Source organism: Lepeophtheirus salmonis, chromosome 5, assembly GCF_016086655.4.
Source record: "Lepeophtheirus salmonis chromosome 5, UVic_Lsal_1.4, whole genome shotgun sequence".
NCBI lineage: Eukaryota > Metazoa > Arthropoda > Copepoda > Siphonostomatoida > Caligidae > Lepeophtheirus > Lepeophtheirus salmonis.
The window spans coordinates 66,812,103-66,838,039 of record NC_052135.2 but is presented as its reverse complement, the minus strand read 5'-3'; the positions used below and the strand labels follow the sequence as shown (position 1 = coordinate 66,838,039).

The window sequence follows — 25,937 nt, the reverse complement described above, 5'->3', positions numbered from 1 at the left end:
GATATATTGTAATCAGTACATGTCATGTACATGTTAATTTAAAAAAAAAAAAACCAATTTTTGTATAATGCTTCTCACAACTGTAAAGAGAGCACTGTGAACTTCCCTCTCATCAAATTATATATTGACAGCCTATTTATTTAGAATTTAACGATCTGTAATGCCTAACCGTTCAATGTAGGTACATATTGAGGATATAGGTATATTTATAAAAAAGTAGATATATGTATGTTTTTGGGAGTAATGTATATTTTGTTCATAAAAGATTCTGGTTTTTAAGGCAATAACCAACCTGATGGATGGTTCTTACAAAACAAATGTGTTGTCAACTACAAAAAAGCTCAAAATTACGCAATAAATCAAAAACATACAAAAGCAAAATGAATCCAAGTTACGATATTTTATTTTACATGGTAAATACTTTTTATTTTTGCCCTAATTCACAGTTATGCAACTTACATTAAATCAAAGTTGTCATCTACGTAACTATCCCAAGTTCAGGTAATACTTAATTACTTTTTGTTGTGCGTTGGATTGGGTAACAGAATTCCAAAAATAAATCTGTTTGTTTTATAAAATAACCTCTGCACTCATAGATATAATAATATAAAAAAAAAGGAATAGGATCATTTATAATTTAGACAAACATACATTTTATCAAATTTACCAAAATAAATTATAATATTTTACAGTACAAGATCCCATAATTTAAAAAAAATGTTTGCGTAACTTTCTACGGGTTTAATACACCTAAAAGACAGAAATATTCTTCTAGTATCTTGTTTTTACCATATATTTGCTCAATCTTCTTTTTAAATTTGTAACTTATGAAAGAGTTTGTGTTTCTCATTTTATGGAGATGATGATTGATTAGCTAACCAGATTTACATTATTATTCAATCCCCTCGTCAGCGGTTAAACATGTTATTACGTAGGTATAACATATATATATATATAACATTTTTTTTTGCGTAAGATATAAAGTGTGATTTATAAAATTTGGGATACTTATTTCTAACTAATATTCAGAAGTATACTAAAAAAACGAAAGAAATAATTAAATCTTAGAATTTGTAGACAAAAAAATGTCTATTAGTGACATTTATCGATATATTTATCAACCTACTTTTAACGGTCACTGTGTAAAACTAACATCGACTACTGAGTAAAAAAAAATAACCTGCTATATACGTATGGCGCCTCTCTTGACGACTTAATAAATACAAAAGTTTGCATACACATAAATAAATGTTTTTCCCTGATTTTTGACATAATTTAGAATGTATTTATTGCAACAAATAAAAAACACGAACCCTATAAATAAACACATAACATAGTAGGCTACTTGCAAGCTTCCATTCTCGAAATAATGGCCAACTTGGAGAAGGAGTTCCTCATCAAGACTTTTGCCAGATTCAGGTACAGGTTTGAGGTTGTGGTTGAAGCTGGAGGTGGTTGGTTTGAGTGATTGATTTTACATCGATTACTATATGTTAGAGCAAAGATTTGTTAATTGGATAATCAATTTTAGGAAAATAAGTTGTAGTTTAAATTATCTTTAAATTTTCCGGATTTAAAATCCCCACCCAGTATATGATACTGACGAAATGACCTTTCGATTGGAAATTTTATACTTTGCCCAAGCATTTTGCTCATTGGTTGTTGCTCTAATGGGTATTTCACTGATTGCCTGGGCATTTCGCAAAATATACAATTTTCTATACTGCTGTAAAATAAATACGTCTAGGTCAAAATATTAACCATCTTGGAGTAATATTTCGGTTCTCACAATATTGTATAAAATGTTTTAATGTACGTTTAGTATCATATCGACGATATATCTTAATCCTTTTGCTTATTTGAAAATATTCTTCTTTACTAAATTACTTCTCAGTGGAATAACAATTTATGTAAAATATTGTTTCATGTTATAAGTAATGGACAAGTTAATATGTACATTAACTATTCCAAAAAAATAATATTTTAATATTTTTCTTATACTGTTGCGGGTCACACGTATGAGCATTATCATTTATATTTTTTTGATTAAAAATTATGGAAAATCTTCTACATTGTACCAAAAGATGTTAAAAATGCCCATATTTTTATTCATACATTTTGAATAAAAGTTGTTGTTAAATGACATGATTTTTCGTCGAAAAACCATTGAGTACATTTTTCAGAAAAAAATATATTGATGTATACGATTGCATATTTTAATTCAATTTAAAATGATTGTTTGATACATACGATATTTAAGAACAAAAGAATTTAAAAAGATCTCATTAACTCACTATTTGTACGATAAATTCCGAATTGGATGGATAAAACTGTTTGACAAATGCTTGAGTAATAAAATTCAACAATTAAAATATATTACTGTTAAAATAAATAAGGCATCTTAAATTTCTGAATGACTGAAACCTTTTCATAGAATTAACAATCTGCAATAATAAAAAAACTAGATAAAAAACTAGAATAATTATTTTTAATCTGTTTATGTATATACAATTATTCTGTAAATATACTAATTGATGGATTTAAGCACTGACAAAAGGAATTTAAGTCATTTTAAGTTTAACTTAAATATTTAATTGCATATATCAACATATTAAGTATCATTTTCGGAAAATCTCCGTTCGGCAAATTGTCCTTTGGAAAAATGTCAATTTGGCAAATGTTCCCTCAGCAAAACTTCTGTTCAGCAAGGACAAAAATGTTTTCTGCCAATAGTAGGCTCATGCTTTTTAGTGTGATATTTTTCCTTTCTTGTAATTAAGGCTATATTTAAAACAAATACCAGAAACTGATTTGTCTGTATGACTTGATGAAAAACGAAGGTTGTATATAGCACTGCTTCCTAAATTTTTGTACAACTCTTATTTCAAGGCTAGTTTAAATTATTCTAGTCCTTTAACATTATTAACCAAGCCAATACTTAATTTATTTTCAATTGCCATGATCCAATGGGTCTTTTTTTTAAACAATTTGTTACTTGTCGTCATTTCTTAGTTAGCATTCAAATGTTAATCATAAGAAAGAATTGATAATTATTAAATTTTCAATTATCTTTATATTTGGCTCTGTAGCGAATCAGTGGCAATTTTTTTTTTTTACATTGAAATATAATGTTTAATAGGAAAAGCGCTATTACGCATTTTATATAATCTAAAATATATTTTGTTCATTTAAGTAAACCCTAAAATCGTTGATATAATAATTGAATCCATTCAAGTTTACCATATTATAAAATGTAAATGGACTTCAAAGACAACTATATAAGAATATATTTGAAACTGTCACTCTTTATGTAATAGACCTATTAGTTTTGACATCACACTTTCGACAACGATCATATTACATGAAGGATATATGTACAATAAATAATGATGTCCAAATTATGCAAATAAGATTTATTTGCATTTTGGGCTCTTATTTGAATTACATATACTCAAATGCGACCTTTATTTGTATTTTCCGCGCCTTTTTTAGTTAGATAATATTCAGTTAATTAATTATTAAAGTAAGAAGAGGATTGAGTGCGAGTTTTGGAGATGAAGAATCCGTTCGCACCATTAATTATAAAGAAAAAATACTCGAATATTCAACAATAAATTATATCCATCTTCCCACTAAAGCAATTTAGATTTTTTACAATACGCTTTTCTATATAATTAGAAACAGGCATCCATTAGAATTATTTTTAATATATTTAGATTTATTCGAAGTGAAAGTCCATCCTTCTAAATTGACGATGCCTAAGATAATGGACCCCTAAGTGCGCATTAAAAGGTTTGGTGACATTAAAATTTGGACTTTTGTTCATGCAAAAAAAAAAATGTTTTGTATTTGCTATCCAACCAAATCACTAAAGCCACCTAGAAATATGCCCTATAACAGCATGGACAGTGCTACATGCACAAAAAGAATGTAGATTTAAACAACAAGGGAGACAAAGCCATGCAGAAGGTGCTCAACGGCATCCCTCCAACGTTAAGAGCAATGGTGTCTGCAGTATTTACCAACTGAAGGCCTTGGTTTCTGATAATATCCTAATTGCCCATATCAACAAAAGGGAGTTTAAATACTTTTTGGAGAAGTACTCTAAGAAGACGATGCCTAGCCACACCAATGATAATTCAATCAAACAAAGACCTGCTTAATTGAGAAATTTAAATTATATATTTGTTTTTTACCAGAATACATTTTACTATATTTATGTGGATTTGAGCCTTTTTTTGGCATTTTTATATGTACTTTTGAGTTTTTTATTTGCATTTTTTTGCGTATTTAGCTCAACTTTTATGCATTATTTGGACACCATTAATAATAAGAATTAAATAATAATGTTCTCTCAAGTTATATTTTCGTAAAATAAAAATGTTAGAAATTAATGGATATTATTACAAATTTGAATTAGAGTCATATCAAGAATAATTTAAACAATTGCATTGAAATTTAATGTGTGGACTTTATCCTTAACATTTACATATATATATTTTTTTTAACGTCATTATATTGAACTTGCAACACTCTCGATTCGAGCTAGACTCATGAACAATGCGACACCGCAATAAATAATTTATATTTTTCATTTTTAATAAAATATTAAGTAAAATGCTCCAGAAAATAAATAAACATAAATTAATTTACAAGTGTTCGATAAAGATTGTACCATTCATACTTATATGCTGTTGTAAATTTATTAAAATATCACTTGTAATGGGTTTATACAAGGATGTTTATTTAAGATACTCTGTTATTTCAATATCGATATTGCCTAGAAACAATCTTTAGAAATACTAGAAATTAAGAAATAATAAATGGAAATATATATTAAGTTGCAAATGATTAAATAAAAATATAACTGAACAAACTTTTTTTACAGTCAAAATGCCTCCAGCAGCAAGATGTAATTTTGAAAACTTTTGTGGCTGGATTGATCCCTACGAAAGCACTCCCATGCAAAATTCTAAGCCTAAATCACCGCGTTGGATATTGCAATCTGGTCAGACTCATTTAGAGGGTGGAATTAAAGGTGATCTCTCCGGAGATCCACACGGTAATTTAAAATAACATTTATCTAAGTTGTACTTATATGAATTTAAAAAATAAATATATTTCGTTTAACGTAATAAGAGATTAATGTAAAATAAATTCAAAAATTATATATTTTCCTAATCAAGCTAATGTGTGTGAATTCACAAAAGCCCTAATTGATTTTCTGTACATTTTTTTTCAAATGAAACTGAATTATTTTGAAAAATATGCTATAAGATATTGCATAAAATTTTACCAATTTAAAATAAAAGTTTATACATTTATAGATGGTCCTGATTCTTTCAGAATACAATTTTTGTAACTTATAAATTTGATTAATTGATTATAGAAAAAAATTCACTCCATAAACTTTATGAGTGCACATATTAAATTAATTTGAGTCATAAATGATCCTATAACGTAATGCATGTGATGAAAAATTTGTGATCAGAGGAGGGTTAAAAAAAAAATTAAATAATATTATTAAGAATAATCAAACTATGCCATTAATTTTAACGTTTAAAATGCAAGTCTAACAATACTTTTAATTTGTAAGGAAATTGCACAAAAAGTACATTTGAAAATATTTTCATAATCACCCAAAAAGTAAATACAATGTCGGATCCTTTTAAAACTAATTAATTCAGCTATATATTTTGAAGTATAATTCAATCTGAAATATTTGCAAAATGATCTTCAACTTTCCCCAAGATCAATTTTCCGAACTGGTTATATACCTCTGGAGAACTTTCACTCCAGGAAATAAATAGCATTTATTGCTCAATGTTTCATGAAATCAATTGAGTTACTGATTACTTGATGAAAATTAGGATCAAATTTTCTTTTATTAATATAGATAAATAAGATTAGGATTTTTAAAAAAATGATTTTATTGCAGGAAAATACTTATACTATCACTACAAACGTGAGGCAAATACTGGACTGCCAAAGTCAGTCACTCTCATGAGTCCACCATTTCCTCCTCCTCCCATGTATAATTCGAATCCGGGAAAGCTTTATCAAAGTTGTCGGGTAAGTCAAAGTTTGTAGAATATTTTGAGCAAACTATTTCTTAAAACTAATTTGATATGAGTGAGTTTATCCTTACAAAATCGAATTATTTTTTAGGCTTTATTTGGTTTATATATATTCTTTGATTAAAGATGTTAAAATTATTTCTTTGAAAAAATGTAAATAGGTTTGGATTTAATACTGCAATATTTTTTAAATTTTAATAAGCAACTCTTAGACACTTAATTAAAAGGAGAAGAAGCAATATAAAAAGTTTTTGATGTGCATTTTGAGTGTATTGTATTTGTAACATATATGCACAAATGTTCCTGATAAAAAAATTTATAAAAACTTTTTCCCAAAATTAAAATTTCATTTGAGTCTAAACAGTATCTTGTTTTGACTTTTTTTAATATTTAGGAAACTAAGATTTCTGTTATATATTGATAAATTTTATAAATATTATAACTTTTTCAATAGGGTGTCAATTTTTTGGGGAAACCGTACAGATATAAAAACTATCACTGATAAAGTTTAACCCATTTTAAACAATTTAATAATTTTAGTATATTTTGTTCTAACGTTTTCATATTTAAATAAAGCGAAATTTTATGTTAATTGTTATTAAAAAATGTTATGTAAATTTTGATGAACACTCAGAACTGACATGTCTAAAAGAACAAAAATGTTATTTCAACTTAATTCTGTTTGTAAGCGTATCACAACAAACAAAAAATGAATGATATTTATCAAAATTTGTATGTACTTTTTTTGCCAGTTGGGTAACTTTATTCAGAAACATATATTTAATTTTCGACACAACTGAAAGCTTAGCTCATCACATAAAAACTGATCTTTAATTAAACAGATATAAGTAAAAAAAGGCTCATGGAAATATAAAACTTTTATTTTAAAAATAAAAGCAACCGAAGAACAAGAAAACATACAATAACGTATATAAAATATATATATTTAGTTATAAATATAGTTAGTTTCTTTGCAAAACGGCAAATACTCTGCTAGTCATTAAAGAATTTAGCTACAACCTCCAACATTCCTGATTGTAAACGATATTTGAACCACCCCTAAAAGATATCAAGTATTCACTGTTTATTACTTTCAGGATGTTATCTTATTAATTTTTACCTTTTCAAATAATCACCAAAAAGGAACAATACTGGATTTTTTGATACCCCTCCTTATTTCTGACGTAGAAACCATCCAGACCTTCATCTTAAAAGAACACAAGTGGTCTTTCGAAACCCATATAATAACTTAAGCTTGATTTAAATTACTGTTCAGTTATTTTATCAATTAGTGAGGTTGACCAACCAACGTATGTGGCAATATCAGTGGAGACGGTTTTCACTTCCAGGAAATTAAAACGTCCTCCTTTGGGTAGTTACCAACCGAGAGACAATTCCAATTTATTAATAACATCAATGCAGCCTTAACATAGATACAGCATTCGTTTGGAGTATAATGCAAGACTATCTAGAACATTTTTAAAAACAGCATAGGGGTTACCATAAAAAGATTTGCCTCTCCTTCAGGAAGTCATAGAGAATAAAATGGCAGGTTCCACGTTATTCCACATTTTACATACAGAATAAAAGTTATGAACCTTCCATATTTCTGAGTCGCTCTTCACTAACAGCCATCCACTATTCAGTGGGCCGTGAATCGTATCATAGGAGATGTTCCTTCGTCTTTTCGCTTGAGGAAATTAACTCTATTTAGCTGATGTCCGTTTCTGAGTCTCATAATTGTATGGAGTTACTTTTAGAAGATGGGCTACTTTTGAAACATATTCAGGTTGAAATGCGTCAAGAAAGAGATATGTTGATTAAACCTCCTGATGATTTCTTCTTTAATATCTGTAACTTGTGATCTGGAATCTTGGTTTTCCTTTAGCCCATCATCCCTATATAATTGCACAAAATATTTGTTTTTCCGGAATTAATATTTAATCTGTGAGTTTAAGAGAAATTTCCAATTAAGTTTATAATTTTTCTACTCGACTTTATTGCTTCAAAAGGGATCCCATTTAAGACCACAGTTAGGTTATCAGCAACGCAGAGGCCTTTTTAATGTGCTGATTTGGTGTTCAAAACCCACCGATTTGGTGATTCTACTGAATATTTTGAAGAAATCAGTAAATTCCTAGGTTAAAATGAAATATAAGAACAGGTTACTCTTCTTCTATTCTCAAAAAATTAATCTTGATTTACATACCTTACAATGGTACAGGAACATGCTAAGAATACATCGATCCTTCTGGCTATCAAATTTACGAATCCTTTCTGACATAACGTAGGAATAATGAATTCATGAGATAGCATGTCAAAGGCTTTGTCAAAATTTAGAGCATTCACAGAGATGTTACTCGATGATTCAAGGAAGTTCTGTAGAGAGAAGGGAAAGTTGACCATAAGTTTACTCTTGTTAAAGCCGCACTGGGAGGTGTAAATATAGTATATGTAATTTTATATTTGTTCTTTAAGTATCCATAATCCTTGTTAGCTATCAGTATGAAAATGGTAGAAGAGTTGAACAGGGATCAAGAGGTCAACCGATTTTTATGTAAAATTTGGATGTAAACCCAAACGGACCAGGGATTAGTTAAGCCTAGCATTTTTGAACATGACATATTTATCTCAAAGTGCATGAAAAGTTTTTTGTGTTACATGCTTCTGATATTTCAACTTTATCGCTCGATTCACATCTCAAGCCCTGACAAAAAGAAGTTCTATTTTTCTGGCATCTCCTTCATTTATGGCAATCATAATATTAGGGGGTTAATTCATGAAAAAGAGCAAATCAAATTTTAGCACAACTTTTCGGATGCAAAATGATCTTTAAGTACTATGGAGATAAAAATAATAATTTCAACCCCCCTACTCCCAAAAATACTTTTTCTATTGTCAAAAAAATAAACAGAAATTCGCCAATGGCGTGATGATTTTATGCTTAAAGCATTAGACATTAAACATTTTAAGTTTATAAAATACATTTTTAAGGTCATATAAAAGGTCAAAAGTAACAAAAAAAAAGTCAACTTTTTCGAAATTTTTGTTTTAGCATATGTATGAAGGTGTCCTATTTTTAGAGTGACCTGTTATTTAGATTTTTGTTGTATTTTAATAAAAAAAAATTATGTTTGTAATATTTTTAGTCTTCAAGGGGTGTTTTTTGACCTTTATAACTATGTGAAATGACTTTTTTTAACAACATTCTTTATTTGTAAAGGGATTCATCAGTTTCAATTTTAAAGTTATGTGGCTGAATTTGATAAGTTTTAATAAAGTTCATTCTTTCAAGTGATACATAAGAATACAATCCTTATTTTTCATTTTTAAGAAAAACAAATTGTAGCCAACAAAAAAATTTGGATACTCAAACGATCAAAACCACTTTACTGACCTCCAAATCGAATCAAATAAGTAACAGAGCTTACTCCTAAATTTTATTGTTAGTGGCTAAAGTAATAGAAATTACTGTTAAGTGGAGTGCCAAAAGCAAATGTACAAATAGATGGACAACAGATAATAAGAGAAACTGTTTATGAAGTAAGAAAAGAAATAAAAAATAATGTCGTAGAAAAGTAATTCAATATTGCTGAAGGCTTTCAAACTTCCATGAAAATACCATAACGAGTATTTTTAATATTCGTAATCGATATTTTGATATTTTTGGATTGATGCAACCATATATAAATTCATTTTCCAGATTGCATGAAGATTAATTATGAGTGAAAATGTACTATGTACATATATATATACGCTCAGAAACCCCATTTTATAGTACAATACAATGAATTCTGACTTATTCAGTCTATACTTGTCTTTTAAAAGAAGCCATATTTACCATTGGAAGTAAATCGCTCAATATTAACAATTTCAAACAATATAACACTTCAGGTATGATTCAAAATATTGATTGATTCCAGTTAATTTTTATTCATCTTTCAATTTCCAGGAGAAAGATAATAATATCAAACAAAAGTGTCCATTTCATTATAGTTTCAACTTCGTATGGCCCTCATCATCATGTACCTTTGAAATTGTATATTACTGATGCCCTCATTACTTTGTCTAAGAAATCATTTAATACATTTCTGAACTTTTTTTAGTAAAATTTAATCAATCTTCTGATCATACCAAAATCTTCAAATCCAAAGATAAATGTTATTCATTAGAATACAACAGAATATCGAATTAACAGGTAACTCTAAAAATGGGACACCTTAGTATACGCGTTAAAATAAAAACTTCGAAGAAGTTTGCCTTTTTTGTTACCTTTGACCCTTAATATGACCTTAAAAATGTACTTCATAAACTTAAAATTATATATGTCTATTGCTTTAAGCATGAAAAGGTGGCACGACATTGCCACGTTTATTCTTATTACATTGACAATAGATTCAAAAAATACGCATTCATGGGTGAAAAAGTAATTCTGGAGGGAGGGGAGGGGGGTGTTGGCCGGACTTCTTCTTTTTTTTCCATAGTACTTAAAAATTATTTTGCATCCGAAAAGGAGGGGCTCAAATTTAATTTGATTTTAACCCCCCTCCCCCCCCTAATAATATGAGTATTGTTTAAAGTAGAATTTATTTTCTCATACCAGATGAATTTTGGTTCATCAGAATTTATACCATTGTTATCAAATATCCTTATCTATATTCCTAATATTATTTTGCCGCACACACTCCCGTCTAATATGAGACAGGTCATCAATATTGTTCATTTTCATTCTGACTCTATATTATGAATCTTTTTTCCTATTTATAATGTCTAACTTCGCTTTTTTCTCTTCGTGAATAAGAAGGCTCTTTGAAATAGATACAATTTTGTAATTGTATTCCCTCTCTCTTTTTGCAAGTACAGATCCTTATCTTCTGCAAAAAAAATTTATCTTATGTATCAATAATTGACAAACAGAAAGACACATTTTATAGTGTAGAATTGGGGATAAGTCCTGAATTATGTTTAGAATTCCCTGAAATGGATCGTCCATGATGCTTGAATTAAATATCAATTGATTTATATTTTTTAGTTCCTTCAACCAGGATTTCAATATTAGGTGAATTTTTTTGTGATCTGAAAGTTTATCAGCTATAATGTCATAAGAATTAATTGTTTCTCCTAGGAATCCCTTAATCAGGAATAAGTCGGCTCTTGACGACACTGGCTTAAAATTAATGGCAATAGAAAAGAAAAGTATGTCTTAAATTTGTTCATTTAGTAGTCTTCTTCACTAAAACCGAAGGACATAATCACTGACGAAAGTATTTATCCAGCTGCGTGAAGAGTCCTTTATAATATGGTCTGTGTCCAAACAAAAAGCCTTTTAGTACAGGAGCAAAAAATACACATCAGCACTGATTGGATAGAACATAATTTATTTTGCACAAACGTTTATTTTTAACTTGGACTAACAAAAAAGTCACATATCTTATTATTTTATTATGAATGACCTTTTTTGAGAAGCTAAATCTTATTAAAAAAATAAAAAGTTATTTTAAATACACAAAACTGTACACAAAATTAACTGTTAATCAATTTTTTTATGAAAAATAACTCATTAAAATCCCCATGACTTTATTTTTTTTACAAAAAGTGAAATAACTGCAAATCAAATCTATCCTCATACAAGTATAAATAATCAAAAATTTAAAATTTTATTTGATATTTCAAAAATCATCATGGATCAGTAAGTCCAATTTGAATTTATTCTTTATAAGTATTATATGTTCTGCTAAATTTTTTTTTGGGTAAATTCAAACGGCAACAAATAGTTTCAGTTTGATTGATATGGGATGGGCTTAACTGGTTTTATCTGATTAAAGATAAGAATAAACTCTATGGCCCATATTTATATGAAATACAAAAAGCAAATTTTAAAAAATATAAAAATCTTATAAAGTACTTTTTTTTATTATGAGGATGTATGTATTTTACTTAACGACAAAGCCAAACTAACATATGATTACACATATTTTTTTAAATAAAAACACAGGATATTATAATTCAAATGATTTTTTTTATTTTGGTAAAATATATATTTGAACATAAATACTGTTTGAATGATTATTTGTATATATAAAGTAAGTGTATCGTATAATTCTTTTTTATGAGTGGATATAAATCAAATTTAATTTTTGGTAATCATTCATCTTTCTTGTCACATTCATGTTTTTTGAACATCAAATATCAAACAAATATATATATATATTCATTTTGCTTTCTTGTATAAAAGAAACATTTCATATTACACTAATAAAAGATGTTTCTTCTAAACATTCGTAAGCCGAGAAAAAAAAGTAAAACGATAAAGGGACATTATTTCTTTACCAATTATGTATATAAGATTTATAACGAAAATCAACTGTGATAACCTTAATTTAACATTTAATCCATAAAATGGTTGTTTGCTCTGACCATGAACTCACACAACCTTGGACACATCCCAGTGCCTTCTTGACCGTCTCACTAGTTAAAGTCCGGAATGCCCTCCTTATTACAGTTCTCAGGGATTTTGTTGTGACGTGAGGACCTTCATTGGAAACCCATTCAACATTGCCTAGACAAAATATTCTAAAAGGTTCATTTCCGGCGAGTTGGAAGGCCAAGAACTCGGTGGGATGTTCATCACATTATCAGAATTAATACAAAAATTGTGATTTTGTTGGTGTGACCCGTCTTACTGCCCGATCAAAGGTCAGTATTTCGTAATGTTGATTATCCAGGAAAAGACTTTGGTGTGGAGAACACTGATGTAAATGTTGTTATTTACTTTTGGGCCCTGCTTGAAAAATCTGCTTGACCTTCACTACTAACAACACCAAGAACCATATCTTGCTTTGGGTACTTATATGATCCTGGAAACTTTATAAGGACTTTTTTGCCAGCCATCTTTTGTGTCTTGAGTTATCTTTCTGGGAATGATCAGTACTTGAAAATCTTAGCAATTTTAATGCACCATCTAGAAGAAATTATTTGTAGTAATATTTGTGTACATTACTTCATTTTTCCAATGAAATTAGTTTAGTAAAAGTTTATGTATTTTTTATAGTTTTCTGTTGTTCTTAGTAAAGTAGAAAGTATTGTTCAAATACATTAAGTATGTATTGTTCTTATAAGCACTGGATTCTAAATGGTTGAGACTGAGTGATGATACCGTCAAAAGTTGATATCTTTCTTTTTTTATATATATATATTTCATCACAAAATAATTGCAAAACTAATCAAGAAAATAAACAAAAATAAGTAAAATAATAACATTCATAAAGAGGCTTGCACTTCCTGGTTGGAATAATTTGGTATTTTTATGCCTGGTGTTGTTGGTAATTTTAAAAGCTTTGTAATATTGTTGCGTCCATTAACAGGAAAATTCTTTGTTAAAATAGTTTATTGGTAACATTTTTAGTTTCCTTGTGAAGTTTTTCCGTATAACTAACAACATATTCCTTCCTTCTCTTTGCATCCACCCCTTTGGGACTCATTCAAATTCTTATATGCTGACCATCAATCTTCTTTGGTTTTTCAGGAGTGTCAGATTTGTTTCTTATGCCAATTTGTCAGTCTTCTCCTAAGCTCTTACCTTGTTCTGAAGCCTTACCGGTGTCGTTTTCTTCTAAACTACATTGATCATCATTGAACAGCCTCGTATCCCCTATCTCTTCACTATTCGTCTTCAATCATCTTTCCATTTTTTTAAGGGTTAGACATTTTCTTTTAAGTTTATGATTCACGATAAGTTTGAATTTCATAACTCATTGATGAAACAACAGCTCCTCTGATAAAACTCCATCCACCATTCGATTGGTTTCATCACGCTCATTATTTTTATTGACTTCATGTGACTAAAAAATATATTTATATATATAAAAAAATCAAAACTTTATGTGAATCAACATCTCCCTAGCTTTCTTCAGCTACTTTGATGTTAATAACTGACCATTCTCTAATTTGAGTGCGAATTTATTTCCTTGATTTTTTACATCAATTGCAGTTTTTTAAAATATTCCACACATTCCACATACTTATGACCGATCTCTATGCAATAAAAACATTGTCTTTCCATAAGACTACGCTCTAACTTCTACATTCCTTCTCCAATCCAAATTAATTGAGGGGTGTCTATCGTAGTCTTCATTTTTGCAATTGCATATATTGACGTAATTGGATTTGTTTTGTTTTTGCGTAGTATCCTTCATCCAAAAACTCAATCACCGACTTAGCATCCTCCAGATTAGTGATCCTTGCACCATATGGAATTATAAAAGTTATTTTTTTCAATCCTGTTGTAGCCTTGATGAGTTCTAAATCTTACGTCTCATTATATATTATAGAGGGAAATGAAGAGGAATAATTTTAAAAACAAAAAAAAAGACAAAAAAAGCATTTTTATGTTATGTAATAATGATTTGAAGACATAATTTGTATTTAAAGGAATCCTTTCTCTCTATTATCATAATCATAATTATTATAATTAGTTGATAAATTACGTATTTCCAGTTTACTTCTTTTCTTTAATAATAGTAATAAAAAAAGTAAAGTTTCTTTCTTTCATCACTGCGCTTTTAGTTCCTTTCCAATTGAATAACTGACGATTTTATTCTAGTCTATTTTGGTTCATGTAAATGGAAGTTGTAGGCCTTAAAAGTTGTATCTGACATTGTCAAATAATTCTCAGATATGACTGTTTGATATTCACTCTCCTAACATTCCATCAGTGCTGCTTAATTCGAAGCATATCCTTTACAGATATATTAAGCGTATATTTTACTTCCTTGGAGGTAATGTGTCGAACATTTCCGTCTTCATAATAATGAAATTTTACCTTCAGCAACCCTGTTACCTCTCCATCTGATAACTTAACGCACCATATTGAGCTCCATCTTCCATTTCAATGATTTTTAGGATGAAATTGATGATCCTTAATGCATACAATTTGCCGATTTTTTCAGAATCTGCGATAAAAGTACAATAATACCGTGCTTAAAATGATTGAAGGTGGTGGTTCCCATTCTTTATCTGGTGTATGGGGATGATCATCTAAAGCTTCTTTTCCATGATGATCGTATTTGAATGATTGATATGATCTTCCATCATAGAACCGACCTCCACCAAGGATACTATACTCAGTGATTTAACAGTATCCCGTCCCCCTCCATACCAACTGAAGTTAATTGATCCTTCTTGCACCGAATAAATATTTCGGAGCCACCTTTTGTCAAGAGTGTCTCATTGTTTAAGAAAACCTGGACATAATAAAATAATTCATTGAATTCTCAGGTAGGGGAGTGCACAAGGAAATCTGATGTGATTCGTACCTTTTTGGTTTCAGAAAGTACTGGGGTGTCTTCTTGAAGATCTCCCATCCTCTATGATAGGTAATTCGAAAGTACAAAGAAAAAATTTAAGGATACAAATGGTATAGTTTTAATCCAATGCAATAATAATTTTTATAAATTAGACAAACAGGAGGTCGGATTATGTTTTCATTTAATTCCTTCTACTCCTTCAGCAATCAGGAGCTCGTATTCTGATCTTTTTCATCAGTTGAGCGTATGAAGACATATATTTTTATTTTTTCCAATGCCATTGGAGTTCTTTGAGCCACTACTTTTACGATAAATCTTTTTGTCACGATATCCACAAATTTTAAGTTCCTTTTTGGGACATCGTCCTTGTTTTAAACCACCAAATTGGAATCAAATTACAAAAGCCTTAAAAAATAATGTATTTTCCCCTCAGAGAGAGAAAAAAATGTTTTATATCTGTTATGACGTCATTTAGCATATAATATTCTGCTCAACGTTCTAATTTTACGTTCGTTTCGGACGTGCTTCAAAGATTTTGAACAAGAGCGATATAATAATTTCAGAACTGTTACATCCCAAACTTTTTTTCACATATTGTATAAAATCTAAAAGTTATGTTATGCTTAATATTATAGTAATGAAAGAAACTGAACCGATTTCCAAAAAGTTTTTCTAACTAGCATTTAAATGGGAAACAATAATTGAGAATTGTACCAGTAAGTGATAGGATCCTATTAAAAATTTGCTTGTCGATGCTTCTTTTAAGATGGGTGACTGCCATAATCCTAATAGTATGTTCGGTACTTCTTGTTTTCGTAAAATCAAACATTACTTTTTTTTTTATCTAAACCTGTGCAATAAATAGGGAGAGTGAAATGCTTCTATAACTTGCAATTAATTGTTCAAAACTAAAATAAAACAAAATTCTTTACAATATATGTGGAACCTACCATTAAATATGTATGTATAATAATTTAATATTCTTCTTATATGATCAGGTCACATTTTTTTGCACAAAAAACGTGGATTACATTCTTAAGTGAATATATATATGTCCATTTATTTTAATTCAAATGTAAAGCTTTTACTTTGAAAGGAAGTTCGCATAATCTAACGACTTGGTCTAAATCGATAAATGGTGTTCTTTTTGTTGAGAATATGTATTCATGAATCAAATCATAGTATATAAAATCAGGTGCATACAAATTTAAGTTTTCAATTTATTTACTTTTTAATGCCAGTTGCCATTTTTAAGCTATGCTGTATCTTCTTTTTTTTACTTTATCCTTGCCAATAATTGTTATCATTTATTTGTAATTATATTCTTATGAGAAAAAATTTGAGACACACATTACTTTGATCTAAATATCTCAATCAATTTTTAATAGTTTGCAGCACCTTTTAATTTGGTTCCTTATGGCATTGAATTAACGTATGTAATATTTTCTAATTCTTATAACATTTAGAGTGTGCTACCGTGAAGGCAAATTTTACAATAAATAATTTTCTATTTTTTCATACTATGAGGGATAATATGTAAAATCAAAATTTATTTAGATAGGTTTATATTAATAGTATAACAAAATAATTTTAATCTACATATGAATATTAACAAGTTCAGTTTCACCAAGATAACAGCATAATTGATTCAATTGAGCCATCAATTTCAGGACTAAACTCAAAAAAAAAAAAAAAAAAAAAGTTATGGATAATACACTATTTGCTTGTCTAGATATATTTGTAAAGATAGAGATGAAATTATCAATTTTACTATGACTCCTACTGTAAGTAATTAGACCATGATAACTTGAAAACTTTTACGTAAATTATTGGACAAGCAAGAAATTTTTTTGTAAGACTCTCTAGAAAATTATAAAGCTGCCTTCAAACATATTATTTGCTTTTACTTGGATACGAATCTGTTGTAAAGATATACCAGGACATAAACCTGTTGCCATATTCTCAATGCAAGAATACCACGAGTTTGATGTTGGAAGAACATTTTTAGAAGAAAAATATCATTTTAGCTTTGCATTAGGTTAATGTCGAGTCTTTGTGCCACATTCTGACGAAAAGTATAAACTTGCATATAAATGATCACATATTAATTTTTCCTGAAATTATCGGCTTCTGTTCCAGTTATGTTGAAAACTGGGAATTAACTATAGACATATCTAGAAAGGTAAAATAATTATGATAATAAAAGCAACAAATGATTCAACAGAGTGAAAAGAGTGATTTTAGTTAAAAATACAAGATGTCAAGATTATCACAAAAGATGAACAGAAAAAAGCAAAAATCATCTACAATACTAAAAAAAAGATCATGTTGTTGAATAAATTTAACAATTAGTAGCTATGAAAGGTCTATATTAGAACTTCTACCTAAAGTAGGCAATTAGTCTTAGAACATTATATGGTATGGACACCAGTTTCTTCTATGCACCAACACCCTATATTTCACTAAAGATTATTATTTTTTTCAAAACTGGTAACAATCTCCAAATTTCAATCATTTTTTTCCTTTTCTTCTTTACAAAGTTTTTGAAATATAAATAATAAAATAAGAGGGTGCCCCTATAGAAAGTATAAAATTACTTATATACCCATCATTTTGCATCACACAAACACACGCGGAATGTGCCAAGGACACACAGTTTGAAAAACACTAATTTACAAATTAATTTTTAACATTAGTCAAATTACGATAAGAATTTAATAATTTTTCTTTGTTCAGTGTAAATAAATATTTTTGTACCCAATTTTTTTTTTTAGTATAATTTTATAAAAAAATTTTGTTCTAGTCAAATACGAGGGTGGTCTGAAAAGTTTCCAACCTCAATGTGCAAAATACCACTTATTTTAGGTTGAAAAAAAGGAAATCATGGCCTATATTTTTGACTTATACTTTTTCTAGGGTATTGGTGCTTTAATTTTTTTGAAGTTTTAATTATTTAGAGATAAAACACTTTCTTTTAAATCTTTTTAAAAACAACTTAAATGTTAAAATTTCATAGAGTTAGAAGTAATGGTGTGAAACATCAAGATAAAAATTTCTGTTATATAGTACAATAAGGTAAAAATTTCAAATTTAATTTTTCTTTCTCAATAACACAATCTTACATAATTTCATTAATTTTCTACTCAATAATTATTTCAAAATATTTATTAAGTTTTATCTTTAACTGATTCAAAATATCATTAGCTACAAAAAAAAATATTATAACCAATTTTTTCTCCATAACAATTTCTTTTAAAATAAAAGTTTGGATTAGTAATTTGATATCTTTTGACTGATATAATTTATCATCATATAATTCCATTGGTTTAAAATATATCACTAATTAAAAGCTAATTTCTTTATCCTTAATCTGTTGTAACATAATATCAAATATATTTGTAGCTTTTAATTTTTGTCGATAACACATGATATTTTTTTTTACTTTTATAATACTCAACATATTCAAAAGTAACTACAGAATATTAATTCAATGTAATTAATTCAATAGTATAAAGTAATAAAAGTTTACACTTTATTTAATTTATACAGTCAATAAAATAAAATGTACAAAACGTTTATAATTAATAAACCATTTTATTAAATCGTGAATGTACAGAATACTAGAAGAAAAACTGAATTAATATGGGATGATCCTATCAAAAGTTAAACTTGTCAAAAAAAAAAATAGAGCAAGGTTCAATCTACAGTCTTTGTTTAAAAAGCCTTAGTGTAAGCATTTAGTAAAAAAATTATCTATAATGAAATATACTACATATTTTTTTAATTTGATTAGTTTTAATACCGATTTAGTATTCTAGTTGATTATAAGAATCTAAACTTTGTTTATATTTTTGTATAACTATCAAACAAAAACTAAAACAAAATTTCTGTTTATAAGCAAACACTTAATCGATTTTAAACACTGTTGTCCTGGGGGTAAAATTAATCTTTTTAATTTGCAAATCTGAATTTTTTTTAATTTTTAAATTCACTATTACTAATTTTAAAAGTTAGTAATAACATATATTCCGTCGTTAATATAGATTTTTCATTATGCAATATTTTTTCTTAAATAAAAAATTCCTTGTTCTAGACTTGATGTTGGACTGTTTAAAATTTTGGCCAAATTAACTGAAATACATTTTAAGATTTACTATGTTAATACTAGGGAAAGTAACGCATCGTCAAACGTTCCGAATTGTCGGACATATAACGTTCATGCCACAACAGTTCTTTAATATTTCAACTTAGGATATAAAAAGAGACTGTTGTGTAGTTTTGACACATTTTTGAATAATCTCATAAAATTTCAAATTGATTAGTAACGTACTTTTTTAATAATATAATTTAAAAGTTTGAGCTTCCAATAAAATAGTTAATAGCCATAGTTAATTTTTTTGGGTAGGAGTTTTGACATAATTGTTTCATTTTTTGGCTGCATTTTTGTCATATTTTTGTAAAATAATCGCTGTCTAAAAATATAAAGCAAATTATTGGCAATTCATGATAAGTCAAACGATGCTTAACTTACATTATACTATGATTAATACAATATTTAGTGAGAGTTGGTTCATTACCAAAGAATTCAGGTGTTTTTCCTCTTTTTAAAGGAAAAGTTGCAAGGTAAATAAAGATTACTTGCTGAAAAAGGATTTGTTTTTTTGTTATTAATTGTAATTCGGCTTTGACACGTCTTTTCAAAAAAAAATTGTTCAGACTCTTAATTTTCTTTTAATTTTGGTTTGAATGAAAATTTGTTTATCAAAAATAAATTTAAAGACATTTCTCTCTATCTGCTACTATAAAATCCAAAACTACGGCAAGAAATTAGATTATTTTTCATTTAGTCCCTTTGTATATTTTACTTTTATCTCGGTTAGATATCATGATGGGGTCACCATTTTCTTTCCCTTCAGAGTATAACCTGGTTATTGAGTTTGATTTTTACAGCTCAGGGAAGTACACGGGAGGAAACATTACGAGATCAAGAACAATCGAGGACATAATCTGTTTTTATTTTAGTAAAACAACAAGTTAATTACTTGACTGAAACTTGCACTTGGTTTTTTTCATACAAATTCCGGCGTAAAGAAATGTCTTTGAAGAACAAATTTAATGTCATTAAGGGGAAAATTAAACCCGTTCAGGTATATTTATGTTACTTGCTCCTTCTTTTCTGTTCAGACATGGCACATTTCCCTTCTTAATCTCAAAATCTGTGTATGGTTATAAATAAAAAGTAATCCAATTACACTTATTTTCCTTATTTGGAGAAACCTTGGTGATGATATCTAATTTTGTTAAGCAAATTAACTTTAAATACCTTGCTTTCAGGATAACATATCAATACACATAAGTTTTATTTTCCTCAACATATAATAAATAGAGGTGTCTTTCGGGGATGCAAAAAAAAAAATTAAATTGGTAATCTACATAATCCCTTCACTCAAGAGTTTAAATAAAAGTGCTTCCACTAATTAAATGAAATAAATAACGTAATAACTATGAGTCATAAAATATGTATTTACTACTTCTTTTTTAGTATAAAATATGCGGCACTACATATTTTTTACTAATAACAGGAAGTACTTTAAAGCACTCCCTGCTTTGTTAATAAAGTTATCTTCGCTTTTATTGGTTTGGTTATAATTGGCCGATAATAAAGCCAAATTAAATCAAGATGGACAATGGCGAAAATCCGATTTTAACATGGGCAATGGACATGTTAAAAATAAGAAATTTAATTCAACATGGTAACCATGACATTTTGAAGAATGTTTGAGGAGGGAAAGAATAATGTTTATGAAGTTTCATTTGATCAGCTTCAATCAGTTGTTACCAGGGAGGAAGGCGAAAAGGATGTAAACAAAGACATTGGCTAGAATTAATAATATATCGATCCCCAATTCTGCTCTGAGTACAACAAGGACTTACAATTATAACTCTGCAAAAAATCCTCAGGTTAAGCTCCGTCTTTTATGACCACACAGGAATGTTAACTCAAGTTTTGAATATAATTAAATCTATTAAGAAACGATGTCGCTAATCAGGAATGATTTAATAATGACAACTCCTAAAGGAAAGTGAATGCCTTCTTTATGTTGCCATACAAATTAACAGGCCTACTAAAAAACAAACAGGATTTACATGACGTGTAGTGTTGTGTCACTCCTTATTTATTCGTTCTAGTCCAATCTGAAGACCGATCCTTCGGACTATCAGGACCATAACTGATTTTTAAAAAAAGAATAAAGTTGAGTGACGATAACAACGAATTAACTTTATCCATTTTAGGACTTCTATGCAGGACTGAACTGAATGAGACTGCAGTCTTTAGTCCTACTTAAAAAAAGACAACACAATCTTCATAAATCCCTTTATTTTCATGATTATACTATTTGACAGAATATTTGTGAAATACAAAATACACTTTTTATGTGTAATCCGCTTACAATAAAATTTTTTAAAAAATAGAGAGGAAGGAAAAATCTTTGGTTATAAGTATGTCATTCATATAACATCAATAGCATATAAAAAAATATATATAAATGTTTCTCATAAATAAGAAAGCTGCCAAATGAAATTATTATTATAAACCCACCAGAATCTGCTTTTATTTGGTAGATTTCTAAATTAATAAAAATAGTTGAATAAAATATTATCTAAACGTGTCCGTGATCTTTTTTTTATTTGTTATATGAAATGGGTTTTTAATTTTGCTTTAGTGTAATGATTATTAGGTCATTTTCTCATGAAGGACATAAGATTTATTCAGGAATACTAAATGTTAATCCTTGTTGGACTCACATTAGAATCGATGTGTATGTTAGAGTAATTCCCGTCTATGTATATCCTTGCTAGATATAAAATGGGATTTGTGTTTACTCCTTTCTTCCCATAGCTGTTTGCAGCTAATATAATGTCATGACGTCATGACAGCTAAGCCGCTTATTTCATAAAAATTCTTCCAGTTGTCAGAGATATCATTTTCTATTTTGGTTTCTTTTATTTTTACAAACCGGTTGGTCATATTTTATTAAACTCATATAATACATATGTATATAAAGAAAAAGTTTAAACTTTATTATACAACATAGAACCGAGAATTATTTTTTTCAGAAACAACATTGTGAAATTAGTTAAAAAATTCAATGCATTATTCATAGCAAATGCTATGGTATATAACTAAGTAATACATATTATATATACAAAAAAGTATATATAAATGTTTAAACTTATCTGTATAGTAAGTTTGCATTCTTTAAAAAACAACTTTTCCCGAATTTATTTATATTTTAATATAAAAAATGGCTGTGTGTGCCAAAATATGTATATATTGTTATATACATACATGATGATTTTTTAATGATATGATTATGTAGAAAGGAATACAAAAATGTTCTTACAGCACAAAATAAAAAAATGCTTTTAAATCCAAGGCATATACACAATATAATAAAATACTTTTAACATGTATTTGGTTCCACAAAAATAACAGTTTAAATATGTTACTCACATAAAGGGTGCCTTGAAAATCATTCTTATCGAGTGACATTTTTTTTTACAGATCTTCAAATGGATATATTGAGAGTTATATTTTTTTTCCAACTAGATATGAAATACATTTTATGGTTGAATAAAAATCAATTAGATATAAATGATCAAGATGTATTTTGCTAAAGAATAAATATACGATGATATAACAATAATTTTTTAATTCAAACAGATACAATCCCAAATATTAAGAAGTACATAATGTTTAAAAGAGATTAAACTATTCTATTATCCTTTTTTAAATACAACTCGTTGGCTTACACAACGTTTCTAATTTATCGTCCCACAATGTTTGAAATTTCTTCAATAATACCTTGTTTTTTAAATATTTTGTACATACATCAAGGATCACATCATACTAATAATTAAGAAAATTAGAGTCTGGGTGATTTTAGTGAAATAAACTTTCCCCTCAATGTTCACCAAACTTGAATCTCATTGACTACTATGTATATAGCAGCTTCGAGAAAAAGGTACCTACCACAAAAGTTTAATAACTCTGAATCCCTTTGTGGAGGAGCACTGAGCCAAAATGTAAAGTTAGCGGCCAAAGACTAGGAAAAGGGTACATATACATAAATATTACTTAAAAAAGTAATATATCTAAGTAAATAGTTAAGCTAATTAAAATAAAAAAGTATATAAAGTTGGTAAAAAAAAGTTATTAACTTATTTATTTACCTACTTAATGTGTCCATGTAATATTACGATTTAGTGCATATCATAAATTGCAAATCGTGGACGGAAAATTACCATGGAAAAAATTGCGAGAGAATAATTGCAATGGAGAAATTTGCCATTTGGTAAGAATGCCTGGGAGAAAATTGCCAGTGTGGAATATTGGAATTGGGAAAATTTCTTGTCATTCAATGTCAGCTTAATGTAGAGTTAGTTGGTTCTGTACTGTATAAACTATCCTTACAAAATCAAGTCGAATCCAAATCAAAATACTTGGTTTGTGCAATGACAGAGCCACCAGTCAGTTTAAAATCCACCACCGCTACCTCAAAAAGCATTTAAGCCCCTCCAACAACTTCTAAAGGAACACCAATCCCATGGATCGTTTAATACTATGACAGGTACACAACATAGATTAAAAGCACTGCCGCTAATTTACAAAGCATTTAGGCTCTTTATAAATATTTTAAAAGAACCCCGAGCACATTGGTTGATTAAAGCTACGTCAAATACATTAAGCAGTTAGATAACCACTGCCGCTGCTTTACAAAGCAGTTAGGCCCCCTTCAAATAATTCAGAGTGAACCCCAATCTCATGGACCGTATAAGGCTACAATAGAATTCCAATTCAGATTTAAAAAGTTATCAATGACAATTTTCCCCCGCGCAATTTGACTAGCACCGTTACAAATATTTGATGATTTTCAATCTCCAAATCATTGACATCTTCCAAAAATTCCATTTTCGTGCTGTATTACCAAGCATTTTATGTTATGAATTCAAAAAGGAAAATTGAAAGCATGAAAAACAAATAATTATACAATAAACAAGTTTCATAAGAATAAGATTTTTTATTATCCTTCAGAATTCATTAATAATTGGAGCTATTTCCTGTATAAATTTTAGTAAAATATGTGCTGATATAATAGAATTCGTCAGACAATATGATTAGGTATTATGCAATGAATTAGAATTCTACATTTACAGTAATGGCAGTATTGAATAGTCTTGTACGTCTGCAGAACTAATTTACCTGCCTATTGGCGTATCAATATTGTCCTTGAATAGTTTATTATTTTATACTGTACCAGGTATTGTTTTTTGATTGAATTAAATAGTGAACAATTAAACATATATTTATTAATAAAACTATTCGTAGCGAATGGATTGAAAAGTTCCATATTTAACAAGAAAACACGTTATTTTTTCGTTCAAAATTGTTTTTTTTTATAAATATTTAATTAAACTTTAATAAAAATTTTATTTATTTGCTTTAACAACACAATAACTCACAAACTAAAATACAGATTATCATGAAATTTTAACAAGTGTCTTGTGAAGATTGGTACTAACTGAAAATGAGTGATGCCTGTGACTTTAAATCCCATATATGTGAAATTTATATTTAGGAAACAATAAATTTTATTCCGATCAAGAACATCAAGAATAATTTGAAACATACAATTACCTTAAATTTTGAAATGGATTAAATGTTTAAAACAGCCCATTTGACTAATTTTTTATTTATTTTCTTTGTTTTTCTTTACATAGATCCGATTTAGTTATCATCGTCAAATTAAAGGAATGATGCCAGGGCCAATTGACATTTTTATTCAATGGATTGATGATCGATCAAAGGATAATGGATACAGGAAGCAACAAGCGTTCAAAGTTGCTACACCTAGTCAAGCTGATAAAAATATGGGTTGGATACGTTGGGAAGCCAAGTTACCAACGTCACCTCAACTAAGGTAGGATAGTAGTTTATTTTTTTTAAAATGGCTTTTTTAGAGTATAAGAATAGCATAAACCAAATCCTACAGTAGAAAAAAAATTGAGTGAAAGATCTATTTGATTTTGAAATATGAAATGTTTCATTTCTTAATAAATGTAAAACTACAAAATAAAGGGGCATATTCAATTATTTTTAAAGGTGTAATGCTGATAAAGTTAGTCAAATCTTATAATTTTCTGCAAATTCACATATAATATTGGTTATCATAAACAGTTATTTCTAGAATTTTTTCTTAGCCCAAGCCAATGGTTCGATTGAACCTTGTGAAAGATTAAATTTACGTACATATAAAAAAAATCACAATTAATGGTTTGTAATTATTATTCTTAAAATATATACTAAATAAATTGGTTAGTAAGACGATAGTATAGTTTCATTAATTTTTATTTTTATTTTAATAATGTAGACAATTGTTTAAATAAACCTTAAGTTTCGGCGAATAAATAATTCAAATAACAACCATTTTTTGAAAATGAATATTACATGTAATTGGGTTTAAAATTGTAAGATTTAATTAACTTCAAAAAC

At 28.2% G+C, this 25,937-nt stretch overlaps 1 protein-coding gene and 1 pseudogene across 5 annotated transcripts in view; one reads left to right on the top strand and one right to left on the bottom strand.

The window, feature by feature from the left end:
- Positions 1-25,937, top strand: part of Alk (Anaplastic lymphoma kinase) — a 312,304-nt gene that overhangs the window by 214,154 nt on the left and 72,213 nt on the right. For all 5 annotated transcript variants that reach the window (XM_071888914.1, XM_071888913.1, XM_040712433.2 and 2 more), the window contains 3 exons: positions 4,889-5,062; positions 5,939-6,072; positions 25,166-25,365. In XM_071888914.1, the coding sequence (XP_071745015.1) occupies positions 4,889-5,062; positions 5,939-6,072; positions 25,166-25,365 (508 nt within the window). The remainder of the gene's footprint in view (positions 1-4,888; positions 5,063-5,938; positions 6,073-25,165; positions 25,366-25,937) is intronic.
- On the bottom strand, positions 14,628-15,439 carry LOC121117906 (F-actin-capping protein subunit alpha-like; annotated as a pseudogene).